Here is a 12,971-nt window from a genome sequence, read left to right as displayed (position 1 = left end):
CCATTTAAAAATCTCAGAGCTGTAGCTCTTTAAACTTTTGCTTAGTCTGTGTTGGATGTAGCTTTAAAGATTTTCTTCTCAACTCCCCAGTTGATGAGGCTGGCTGCCTTTGCAGACATAGGTTCATGTCAGGCAACCAGCCACTGTTTGCTTAGTTGTCTTTGCTTGAAAAGATGTTCATATTAAAGTAAATAGGGATATAATCGCAGCCTCTTGTCTCAGACAGGTGTTCCTAGTCAGATCAGGTGGGTAGCAGACAGGCTGAATGAACTGGGAACAAGCACTGTCCTCAGCAGCATGTCCAGCACATTCTGGGCCAAGACAGAGGTTCATCTTTTAAATAAATACAATTAGAATTGCTAAGTAATAACCCTGAACTCAGAAACTGAGTGTATCTACCATAGTGTGATCTACCATATAGTACCTAGTGAAGCAGAGATGCTGCTGTTCAGGTTATTTAGCACTGATGCTTGGGAGGTCCATTCTACCTGTAACTGACTGAACTCTGTTGTACTTCAGGCACTGTCCAGTCCAGTCCTGGAACTGTCTCTCCCTCAGGATCCCCTGGAGGCTCACAGTATGACAGTGACTCCGATATGGCCTTCAGCGTGAATAGGTCCTCGTCTGCTTCAGAGTCATCACTAGGTAAGGGAGGCCTCTGCGGTGCGCCCCTGCAGCTTGGAAGACATGTGTTCATCGTCCTGGTCAGGAAACAAACAAGAACAACCCAGCAGGTTTTCTTCCCTACCTTAGTTAGAATTGCTGCTATCTGCATGGTGTATGGAAATCCAGAATCCAGACATAGGAGCCTGGATTTCCCAAGGCAGCTCACTGGTGTAATACGCATTAGTGCTAATGTGTGACAGCCTAGAGAGTAATATTCTGAGACCATGCACAAAATAGCAGGAGGGTGTATTTTCAGGACAATGTGGTTCAGTGGAACTGGGAGCCAGGAAGTTCTCTGTGGCCCCATAAACCATTTAAATTCTTCTGGTTTCCTCTACTATGTATAGAAATACAACTTCTTGTCCACCTCCCAGGGTGAGGATCAGTCACTGTGTGGCTAGCACTTTACACCCTGGAAACACTGCACAAAGTGCTATTGTCTTGAGCTCAGGCAGATTCCCAAGAATTTCTCATCTTGTAATATAACTGGCAAATACTTGTGGCTCGAAGTACAGTGCTGCATTCCCAGCCAGAAATGCCACTATTATAATACATCTCATCGCTGCATGAGAGTTGACTCTTAGCCACATTCCTTTGAGAGAGTAGGGCCTTCTGAAAGACCAGGTTGCTGTGCACCAACCCAGATGTACAGGCCTGTGAATGTGATGCTTCGCTCTTACGGGCAAGGGAAACATGCAGCTGTTTAAAATTCTTGCCAGGCTGTGAATGGACACACATGCTGTGCTTGTAACCAGATGTGTAAACCTGAATCTGATTCATTTGAATACGTACGGTAATACAGGGCTCATACAATAGGATTTAAGGATGGAGATTGAGGGAAATACCTAGGAAAAATGATTAAATTGGGTGTGTGGCTAATAATACAATATAACTATCAAACCCTCTTGTTTGATCCATTCTTGCTATTGAGTAACATTTCTCTTTCTCCCGCCCTCTCCTTTGCAGTGACTGCTCCAAGTTCCCCTCTGAGCCCCCCCGTCTCTCCCGTCTTTCCCCCTCCAGAGGCCTCGAGCAGCAAGAATGGGGAGTGCACTGTCTGCTTCGACAGTGAAGTGGACACTGTGATCTACACCTGCGGACACATGTGCCTGTGCAACACCTGTGGTCTTAAGCTGAAGAAGCAACTCAATGCCTGCTGCCCAATCTGCCGACGAGTCATCAAAGATGTTATTAAAATATACCGCCCTTGATCTCGCCCTCCCTCAGCGTGGGAGGAAGGAACTCTGCTAGCAGTAACCCTGCCTTTCCGTCCCTGCTTATGGGTTGTCATGCTGGTTGGTCGTTACCAAGTGGCTCATTGTCTGTTTCCATATTTGACTGGTAGAACAAATCAGGGATATAACTGAGCTGAGGAGCTCTCTGGTCTGAATGGGGCCGGAAGCTAAGGCTTCCAAGTAGGCAGGGCTTCAAAACGATGCTGCTCTATGAAGCCAGCCAGCAAATCGCTGGTGTGGGCCCCTTCCAACTGCAAAAGAGAAATTTCTTGTGCAATGGCTTTTTTTTTTTTTTTTAGGGAGGGTGTGCTGGTGCGGGGAGGGAGTTTATTAATCTTTGTGGTGTCACCTGGGTCAGGAGCTTCCGCTTTCACACCCAGGGAGTGAAAACTTAAATTGCCACTGGGGATAGCGCTTGTCCAGGCAGCACCATGTGATGGAACAGAGTCAGAATCAGCCCTAGGATAGTAGCTAAAGGTGAAACTGAATGCTTTTTATATTGTAAAAAGAATAAAAATATTTAATTCCAAGTGAGGGACTGAATATAGGTGTGGGCTACAAATTACACTTCAGAACAAAGTAGTTTAGAAATCAGATCATTTCCTTACCCAAGATCTGAACTCTGTAGTGTCAACAACTGTACCAGAATAACGAGTGCCCAAAGCAGTCTGAGATGTCTGTATTGTCACTGGCTCTTGCAGTGGGAACACAGAACCCTGAGTTTGTGTATATGTAAAGCAGCTTTTGCATTCACCTTCTTAAAGGAATTGGGAGGGGAATGCAGGGAGGAGGACTAAGTGCAGATTAGGTGCAAAGCATCCAACTTCTTAAGACTCAATATAGCAGTAGATTGTCTGAAGCCAGACCTTGGTACTAGCAAGGGGAGGAACTAATACAATCTATTTTGGATCCTCATACAGTCAAAGCAACTGTTGTAATTTAGTTAATAGGCCTTTGAATGTATTTACTGGAGTTATTTTCATAGTAGTCTGTTACCACCTGGCCTTCGATCATGAAAGAGAGACAGACGCAGCTACATTATCTCAGCCTAGAGCAAAGGAAATGAGCAGGTAGCTAGTCTGCACAGGAGGGAGAGAAATCTTTAATATTCTTGTAATTGTAAAATGCTTAATGTAAAATAGATTGCATTGCTTTTCCCCATAAAACAGTATCTTCATGGGTCATCTAACAGCTGCTAAGCACTCAGTCATTTGTGACTTAAATCCCTTTTAATCCCTTCTTTGCAGCCTGCACCTGAGCATGGTACTTACATCTTTTCCCCCCTGGTAGTAAAATGTCTTACAGAAACCTCATGGAGCTGAAGTCACTAGCTTACAGCCTCCACTGCATTTATTGTACCCAGGCCTCTCTGAGCAGTGGCAGAAAGGTTATACTCTCACCAGAGAGGCTGACAGTGGCAACATTCAGTATTTCGAAGTTCCAGAAAGTTTCCCTTTTGTCCTTAAAAAGTGTTGTGTAAAAGTACAATTTAATTAGCATTCTCCTCTGCTCAAGGTTTTATCCACAAAGCATGCAACAGGCTAGGCTGGCTCTGCCCTGGCAGGAAATCCTGTTATTTTAGTGAGCAGTTCAGGGCATCTAATTGAAATTAACAAGCATCCCACTTGGCATTACCTCCTGAAAACAGGATTGAAGGCTATTATTAGATGCTGGGATTTAAAAGGTAAATCGATTTTAGTTTTCATTTTAGACAGCTATAAACTATGGAATTCTGCCTGGGCTGTAAAACCCACTACTACAATGAAGTGAGGTGAGGTAGATGTAGCTCTACTTACTTCCTGTTGGCTCTGTCTTTTGTACCCCAGAATGGACACATCTGTATGCCCACCTCCGCTTTCCCTCAGTCAGCTCATAGAAAAAGCCTGGAGGTGACTTTTTTACTCAGCCCTGTGCTAGTAGCAGCCAAGCTCATGTACACACGGAAGCGATAAGGACGCGGTCATGATGGCCGAGGTGGAAATGAGGCATGTCTAATCCCATCATAGTGATCATTTCCAGCCCTGTGTGTAACAGCTGCTTTCTCAGGAGAGATGCATTTATCAATCTAGAAATGAAATGAAAACCAAACAGTCACATGCACCACAGGGCTAGAGTAGCTGAATCATGAGAAGCTACTTGAGGTCATTTATTTCTTTGGGTCTCTTCCTCTGGCCCTGGGCCCTTTGGCCTCGTTTCATTCCATCTCCACTTCGTTGCGCTCAGTCTTTGGCTGTTCTTGACCTGGATGCTTTAACTGTAGCGCTTCACAGTTGAGCGGCATCAGCAAACTTGCTTTGATCTGCTCAGCTCGTGCTTTGGAAGCTGGTGGTGGAATAACAGAGCTCAAATGGAGACAGATTATGGTTACCTGTTAGATAATGAGAAATGCTTCAAAGGGATCAAAGTGTCCTCACTCCCCTTTGGTTTTTTTCTTATGTGCAGCTGTTGAGGTAGCTAAACATGGGGAAGAGGAAAACTGTCTTTTCTTGAAGAATATTAGAGTAGCCGCTGCAGCCTTAGCTCAGATCTCATGCACTGCGTTTCCATACTAGCGCCCTGGCTGGCCTGATTTGAGATTTCTAAAGAGGATTCATTAGGTGGATGCGGGCTGCTTGGGGTCTCACCATGCTGCACAATAAATGTAACAAAGCAAATGGCATCCCTTAAACTATCAACCAACTGCAAAACTCCAGGTACAGCTTAAAGACAGGAGCAGGTCTAGACATGGTGTAAACCATCATAGCTACAACCTACAACAGCTGATGACCTGCCCCTCCCCTGGGACTTCACATTAAACATTACAACAGAGGACAGCAATTGCATTGCCTCTTGTGGAGGCTTCCAAGTTCTTGTATCAGCAGCTAAGCAGGGCTTCTCTGAGTTTTACAGCACAAATGACTCCTTGAACCCCACAGTAGGAAGAAAAAAAATAGGTTTGGCTTTGGATTTAGTAGGCCTAAGTAAGTACTCTACTCTCTGGGTATGCTAATGAGCCCTAGTTCAGCAGATGTGAGAGGTTGGTTTCTGGCCAAAGATAAGCTAAGGGCATTAGACTCTACCTTAGGAGCTCTGAATACCATTAGTTAGGTCTCCGGATTCGGAAGATCTCAATGGGAGGTTGCAGATCACCATGTTGATGCCTTAAGCCCAGTGGCAGAATACCCCCTTCACAGTCCAACAGTTAGGGCCAAGACATTGTCCCTGGAAGCTGCTCTCTCTGATTGTGGATTAGTGGTAGGGAAGAGGATACTTACCAGACCTTCCTGTGTCTGGGTCAGCTGGTCTCCAGTTGCAGAATCCCAGAGTCCAAGTCCCGTCACTGCTGTTACTGAGAAAAGAGAGAAATAGCATGCTGCTTATGCTCAAAGAATACGGGATGGCTACAAATCAAACTTGATGGAATTTCTTGGGAATCTGCCCTTTCAACAACTAGTTTCAGGGAGGCCTGATCTCAGCAGAGACGGGACGAGGGAGCGACACAGACTTGCATAGATTTGGGCCAGATCTTTAAATGGTGTAAAATGTCATAATGCCGTTAAGTCAATGGCGCTATGACAGTTTACACCAGCTGAAGATCTGGTCCCATTGACTTTAAAAACTGCACGTATTATGTTTACCATTGTGCTTTGGCTCAGTATGACAGAACCAAGACGTAGCCTAGGGCCGCTAACACAGCCTCCTCCATTGCGTGTTATAATTTGGCAAAGTGGTGCAAAACACAACTGAGCCATCCCTGCTTTGCTGTTCCCAAGTGGCTCTCCCAAACCTATTCCTTAATTCACTCATCCCTGTGGCCATCCTACTGCCATGGCACCTGCCACCAACGGTGTTTTTGACATACATCTTTTTCAGATGATGGGTCAATGCAGGGGACAGAGCTGGGAAGAGAAAATGCTGCACAGGTTTTCATTCCCAGAAGAGCAGCTGCAAATGGATTTCCAAAAGGGTAGCACCCAGCAGAGACTGAGAGGGCTCATTCATTCAGGGTAATTAAGCTAGTTTAATGTCCACAGTGTGGCTGTGCCGTGGATTGTGAAATGCGCATTAGTGGACGTGTATCCCTACCTATTTCAGTTGGTTGAGGATTTTCCAATTGAGATCCAGAGAGGCCTCAGATTCCCAGGAAAAAGGGGGCCTCATAGGAATTTAATTGTTTGTACTTGTATTGCTATATATATTTTTTAGTCTGATATGATTTGTACAGAAGATCTGTTTGTGCCTTATAAGGGTGTCTGTGCACTTTTTATCCTTTTTAAAGCAACTTCAAAAAATTTGAAAAAAAATTAACACGAATCAATGGTAATTTTATAGAATTCTGTGTTCACTGAAAATCCTGCTTTTTTGATATTGGAGTGAAAATTGTTTCTATGGATTCCCCCCTCCCACCTCGGTTTAAGAAAAAGCATTTTTATTTTCCCAATTTCAAAGACAGTTAATCTTGTATTGTTACTTTTAAAGCAGATTGTTGGGGGTGGGGGGGGGGAAGGGGCATGGGGGAGGGGTTTGCACTTCTCCACGTCTATATTCTATAGCATAGTGTTCTGTGCTGTGTGTTTTATTTTTGTCTGTTTATCTGTTTTACATTAATATAATTTTACCTGATTATGAAACAAATAAAACACTGTCTTGTACAAGTTCTCCCCGGCTTTTAAGAATGTTTAACTAACTTTATTTTCTTTTATTTATTTTTTTAATTGCTGTTTGGTCAAAAGGCAGGGCCACCTCTCCAGCTTATGTAAAGTGGTGCTGCTCCATTGAAGTAAAAAAACCCACACATCAGCTGAGGCTCTTGTCTTCACTATGGTATATACACACACAGGGAGACATATAGGACCATGGTCTTGTTTCAGCTGCAGCCACAGGTTCCCATTAAGAGTAAGAACCCAACGCATGCATGCAGGGGTTTAATTTGGTCATAAGGCTGTGACCCAAGAGTAGGTACAACAACATTTAAAAATGAAAAGCTAATAATAAATGGCCGGGAGGTGCTTCAACCACAGAGTAGCTACAACTAGACAGTGCATACAGCAGAACCAGCCTGCATGGGCCAGATGAAGTGAGCAAATAGTTCTTTGACCTCTGACTTCTGTGGAAGGGTGAAGAGTTTCTTGGCACACGGAAGTTACTAAGTGGTAGTAACAGCCAGCTAAAGCACTACTGAGCCACCTACCTTCAAGGTGTACACGAGGCTTGGAGGACAGTTCTGTGTTCTAAGGCGGATCAGTGTATGTCACATATGGAGAGGCTTTAAGTGTTCACCACGCAGCCCAGCTCAGAAGGGCTGTAGCTCCACTTTTACTTCCAAATATATTGGGGAATTTGCAGCACTGGGAAGGAATCCGGCTCTGCTCTGGAACACGGGGAGAGCAGACTGAGTAAAGGAGCTTATGGTCCATTCCACCCGCCACGCCCAACAAGGGCTGTATTTGAATCTAAGATACACATTTACCTAGGGGTTTCACTGGGTGGGTCTATTCTTCACCCAAAAAAGGACTAAGACCTGAGCCGTCACTCACTGAAGTCAATGGGAATTTTGCCATGGACTTTAACAAGAACAAGGAGAAGCAGGGGAACACTTCCAGCACAGGGGCCTTCGCTACGGGGAGCAGAGCTGGTTCTGTGGGCTCTGCTTCTCCTGCAGTTGTCTCCAGCAAAAAGGGTGTGTTGAGGTAGGTAGAGGTGTTGCTGGGGTATTTCTAGTGCTCCAGCTGAAATCCCCAGCTGCCACAAGGCTACAGCAAGTCAGTTACCAGAACCAGGGCAGCTCCAAGATGGGCAGGAAGGAGGATGACACAATCCTTGGAGGCACAGACATTAATTTAGAGCAGACAAGCCCCAAGACAGCAAAAATGAGACCCATAAGACCTCTTCCCCCTCTCCCACCCGCAGCTTCCAGCCTGGCTACTGTCTGGCTCCTGTGCACCAAACACCTTGCCCTCTCATGCAGTTGTTGCTCCTCACTCTCCTCCAGCATGATTGGAACATGGCTTTGACCATTCCCCAGATCTGTGACTGCCCTTTTATCATCTGTCCCCCTTTAGGAGGGCAGGGCTGGGGTAGGAGAGAGATGGAGCCTCTTGGTCACATCTGCCTCAAGCCATTCTGGATTGGTGTGTGCAACAGAGCCTAGCCAAGCCCCTAGTGCTAGATCCACAAAGGTATTTAGGTGTCACTGACAACTTCAAAACCAGGTCTCAGCTGCCACCTAGCCCTGTAGGTGCCTATGTTTCTGGCGGTAGGCAGGGGCAAAGCCACCTAAGTGCTGACATCCCCTCAGCTCAGTGCCATCATTAAAGCCAAAATCCTGAAAGCAAGTGTCTGAAACTGGCAATCCCTGTCTAGCTCATAGGCAAGCATGTCTACAGGAGTGGGCCTTGCACAAAAGAGCTGGGGCCCAGCAGGTTGCAAAGTGAGAGGCTTGTGCTTAGGAGTCTCACCTGTGATGTGGGAGACCCAAGTTCAAATCCCTGCTCCAATGAATAGCTAATTAATTAAACAAAGGGGAACTTCATCAGCAAGGGAGCCAGACCCATTCCCCAAGTGCCCCACAGCCATCACTGCACAGTGTGTTCTACTGGCAGGTGGAGACCCGGGTCAAGAGTTTGCTCCAAAGCAGGCAGAGCTGGGATTCAAACCTAGCGCTCTTCTATATCCCAGCTGAGGGTTTGACCACAAAGCTACTAGGTAGACACACCACCTGAGCTGCTCACCCCAGCTATCTTTTAGGCATCCTCTTCACATGCCTCCTGCATCAAGCACTGCTGGGGGGTACTCCTGGTCTGAGAGGCCCACTGAGGCTTAGGCAGCAGCTAGGCCACAGAGCAACTTGGTAGCCTCAGGTGACTGTGCACATGGGCCTTGGCAGAAAGGTAGGCATTGAGGCAACCTGACCAGCAGACACGTGATACTTTTGTGGCCTCCAAAGTTAGGGCACCTAACGCCTCTATACACTAGCACTTTGTGCTTGTCTTACTTGCTAGGTCATGCATGAAACTCCTATGAGCATTTTATGCACCAGAACAGCTTGTTCCTAGGCGGTACTGAGCTTTGCCCTAGGTGCTGAGTGCCTGTGGTTAGAGCAGCTAGCACCAAATCAGTTAGAGGAGGTGGGGAATTCAAATGGCTGTCTGGCACTAGACAATTGGCCAATCCCCAGTTGGTGTGGGAGATGAGGGGTGGGTTACCTAAGTCAAAGACCAAAACCCCTGTGCTCCAATTGTCTCAGCTATACGCCACTCTCTGTCACCAAGCACCATCTAACAACTTCGCCCAGCCCCTTCGACCTATATCATTGCAAGGCTCCTGCTTGTTCATAATCACATGAAAATTTGGCTGCTGAAGGCCAGTCTGGTGGAAGGTGGAGTAGGAGCAACAGCCACCTTCACTGGGCCTGATGCCTCATCACCAAGCAGCTATGAGCCTCCTTGTGCACGGTCACCAAGTGTTGCCTTCAGTCCCATGGTGCAGCTCCTTCAGCAATCCTGAGTCACACCTGGCCTCATTCCAACACTGCCTCCTAGCAGCCTCCAAACCTAGTGCTCTGGTGTCATGCTCCTCCCCCAAGCGCTGAGGCTGTGCAGCCAGCCTGCTTATTGCAAATGTTCCTGCTCTTTACTTAACAAGCCAGGCACAGCACTGATTTATAAACTGTTTGTGGCCTGTTGGATCCCACAAGCCGTCGAGTAGCCGTGGAGGTGGCTAAGCCAAGTGCAGACGAATTCATTCATAACTCTGGGACGATTATACGGCTTGGGTGTCCCGGTGTAAGCCCAGCCCGAGGGGGAAGTAGCAGAGGAGTTGAGCTAAAGCTACTCATGCCAAAGCAGGGCCACGCTCTGCGCGGTCTAGCGTCTTCCAAAGGCCCGACGCGTGCTAGCTCTGGGGCCAACATAGCTGAGTGAGACTGTCTGGGCCCTTTAACGATGCCAAAAGTGGCGAGTGTTGCATTTTCTCTCCCCCCTTTCTGGGTTGGTATTAGGCCTGCAAGCTGATGTGCACTTGTGTCCTGGACGCCACTTCATAGGATATTGGGTTTGATGTGTCAGCCCCCTTGCCTGTGCCCTTCCGTGCATGTGGTCATAGGTCCCCTCCAGCCCCAGATTTGAAACACTGTGCCCAGGAAGCACTACGCTAAGGCCCCTCTGCGAGTTTAGGAGGCAGGCGGTGAAGGAAGAATTATTTTTTAAAACCTCAGAGGAAGGATAACCAGACTCAAAATGCTGGGGCTAGTGGGGGCATATCGCAGTATTAAATTAAAATAGAGATAAGGCTGAGATTTGTAATGGTGAGCACTTGAACAGTTTACCAGAGGTTGTGATGAATTCTCCACCACTGGCCATTTTTAACTCAAGATTGGAAGTTTTGCTAAAAGATCAGTTCCAGGCATTGTTTTGCTAACGTTCTCTCGCCTGTGTTACAATGAAGGCCAGACTAGATGATGACAATAGGTTCCAGGCCAGACCGGCCCATTAACTTCATCTCCTGGAACGTGTTTTCTTTTCTTTAAATTTAATCTAAAGTCCCTCACTAAACCAGCCCTGAGTCCTTTGGCTGCAAAGACTCAGCCATGCTTAGTTCATCCTTTGCAGACACTACAGGCAAACAAAGGGGAATTCTTTCCCCGCAGCCCTTTCCTGCTTTTTTTTATTTTATTTTATTTTATTTTTAAATCCAACACACAAGTTCAGAGTTCTGCGAGCCTCCTGGCCTTTTCCCTGGGGAACCCAGGGTGGGCAGTGTGCTGGTCCACGTGGCTTGCCATTGGTCAGGGAGCCAAAGAATTGCTTGGCCGGGATTGTTACCAACAGCAGCTTGGTCCTGAGGGACTGACAAAGCAGCAGAAGCCAGTGGAACATGGCGACCCCATCTGTTATTTATACCAGAGGGCTCCTGCTGGAAACTGAGCAGGGCTGCTGCTTCCTTGGCATGTGCTGGGATCTCTGCCAAACACCAGCATTGGTTAAGATCAACAATATGCACCGTGCAACAAACGGACTGGAGCAAGCCAGCCCTGTGACCCTCCACCCAGCCCTGTTTGGCTGGGGAGAGAGCAGTGTTGTTTTGACAGGCACCTCAGCAAGCAATAGCATTTTCCCCAGGTTTCTCTCATTCTACAAGTACAAAGCAGGCAAGGAGAATGCCGTGCCTGGGCTCGTAAATGTTCTAATTATGACGACTGAGGAACCCCCGTCGTGCATCAGGACCCCATTGTGCTAAGCCCTGGTCAGATGCAGAACACAAAGATGGGCCCTGCCCCAAAGAGCTGAATCACACCTCCAAAGAACATGGGCCAAGCACCAGGGTCTCTAAGAGAAAGAAGCTAAGGTGCAGCCATGACACAATAGCCCAGGGATCCTGGGGACTGGCCACAGGACTGCAAAACAAGACCCCAGCCCCACTGACCTGCCCGCTGAGGCCTCTGCCTCATCAAGCCCCTCATCTAACCTCTTGGTCACACGGGGTGATGGAGTTTAGCAGCCACAGTTCCCTGCCACGATCTTTACAAAGCACATGGACATTTCCCTCCCAGCCCCACAGCTCTCTCCGATCTGCTGCTATCCTCCCAGACAGGGCTTGGTCTCATTTTCCTGTTACCCTGGCTACCGAATGCTCAGACCCCAACCCTGGCCCACAGTCCAAAGCCAGCTGCCAAGGCTCCATCCCAGTGAAACTCTGCTGTCCATCCTCCTCCAGCTGGTCCAAGGACGGAAAAGGCTGAAGCATTTTCTGCCCATGCCAACATGATGCAGTAACGGCACCACACAGTGGCCACTTGAAGTATATAGAACAGGGAAAGGACAGCCAGCGCTCAGACCGTGGCTTTACTGTGTCACTGAAACCTTATAAAAAGAAAATGACTTACACTGATGATCTACCCTATCACCTCCTACTTATCTCATCCGTCACTATGCAGGGCCCCCGCTATGGATGGCCACTCATGCCTTGCCATTATCTCAGAGTTTAGTCCTAAATTCACCTCTGCTCCTTAGGGAAAAAAAACCCCTCACTTATTCACTATAAAAACTTGTGGTTTTGCAAGCCCATCAAGTTCTGGTTCTGGAAAGTTGACACGAGAGCCAGGCTTCATTTTCTCAATATCCCCTTTCTCCAAACCCTAGAGTGGGGCCAGGTTTGGAGAAATGGTTCTGGCTATAGCCTCTAATACACATGTAGATCACAAGTACAAAATCCTGAATCGGAGGTTATAGACAGTGGGGTTTCTGTTATAAAAATGGATTGCGGCTCTACAGTGCCAGGTGTGCCCTGCTTCTGCCAACAGGAACAAAATGACAAGATATGGGTTGGGGAAGTTATCCTTGGTAATTATATACCAGTCTCTACCCTGCCCTTTTTTATAAAAAAACTGGGAGAAGAGGCCAGTAATAAAGCTGTAGGAGCATCTCGATGGTGACAGGCTGCAAGACAAGGGTCCAGTCTGAATCCTTATCAGTCTCCAATACCCTGCTCAGTTGGATGTAGGGAGAAAGAGGCCTGACCTCAGTGCTCTGAAACCATCTGTTCTTGCTTCTTTGGATCCTTATCTCTTGCTGAAGCAACTAGAGAACTCCTGATATTGCTGAGAACATACCCAAGTGGTTCCGGTCTGACCCTGGCCAGTGTAAAGGAAAGAACTTATATTCACTCAAATAAGATTCGCATTATGAGATGAGAACCTGATTGAGATCAAAACAAAAATGGCAAATGAATTTAGCTGAACAGCCCTTGATCTGGAAGGTGCCTCGTTACCCAGAGAACAGCTGTGCTCCAATATAACTCTGGTGGACATCTTGTCTTCCTCCACTGCAAATATGTTCCTTCCTCTTTCAGTTCCGCCCTCTTCCTTGCTAAACAACTCCACTTCTCCAACTTATCTGAATCCACAACCGCAATCTCAGATGCCTTTTCACCACCTCTCCCCCGTCTCCACACAGGATTTCACCAATTTCTTCCAAGAGAAAACTGACAAAATACAAGGTGACCTTCCACCTCCCCTTGGTTGGCATTCCCTTCTTCCTACAACTCTGACCTCCTTCTCCTGTCTCCTGTCACAGATGCAGAAGTTTCTCATCT

The 12,971-nt window shown here is 47.1% G+C and overlaps 1 protein-coding gene across 2 annotated transcripts in view; it reads left to right on the top strand.

The window, feature by feature from the left end:
• The window catches only part of NEURL1B (neuralized E3 ubiquitin protein ligase 1B), a 220,972-nt gene extending 214,437 nt beyond the window's left edge, over nucleotides 1-6,535 (top strand). For both annotated transcript variants that reach the window (XM_045027664.1, XM_045027665.1), the window contains exons 4-5: nucleotides 520-645; nucleotides 1,633-6,535. In XM_045027664.1, coding sequence (XP_044883599.1) covers nucleotides 520-645; nucleotides 1,633-1,877 — 371 coding nt within the window. In that variant the 3' untranslated portion in view covers nucleotides 1,878-6,535. The remainder of the gene's footprint in view (nucleotides 1-519; nucleotides 646-1,632) is intronic.
• Nucleotides 6,536-12,971: the final 6,436 nt, after the last annotated feature.

This window comes from Mauremys mutica, chromosome 8 (genome assembly GCF_020497125.1).
Source record: "Mauremys mutica isolate MM-2020 ecotype Southern chromosome 8, ASM2049712v1, whole genome shotgun sequence".
NCBI classification, from domain to species: Eukaryota; Metazoa; Chordata; order Testudines; family Geoemydidae; genus Mauremys; species Mauremys mutica.
The sequence above is the reverse complement of the archived record's forward strand: the minus strand, read 5'-3'. Positions and strand labels throughout refer to the sequence as shown.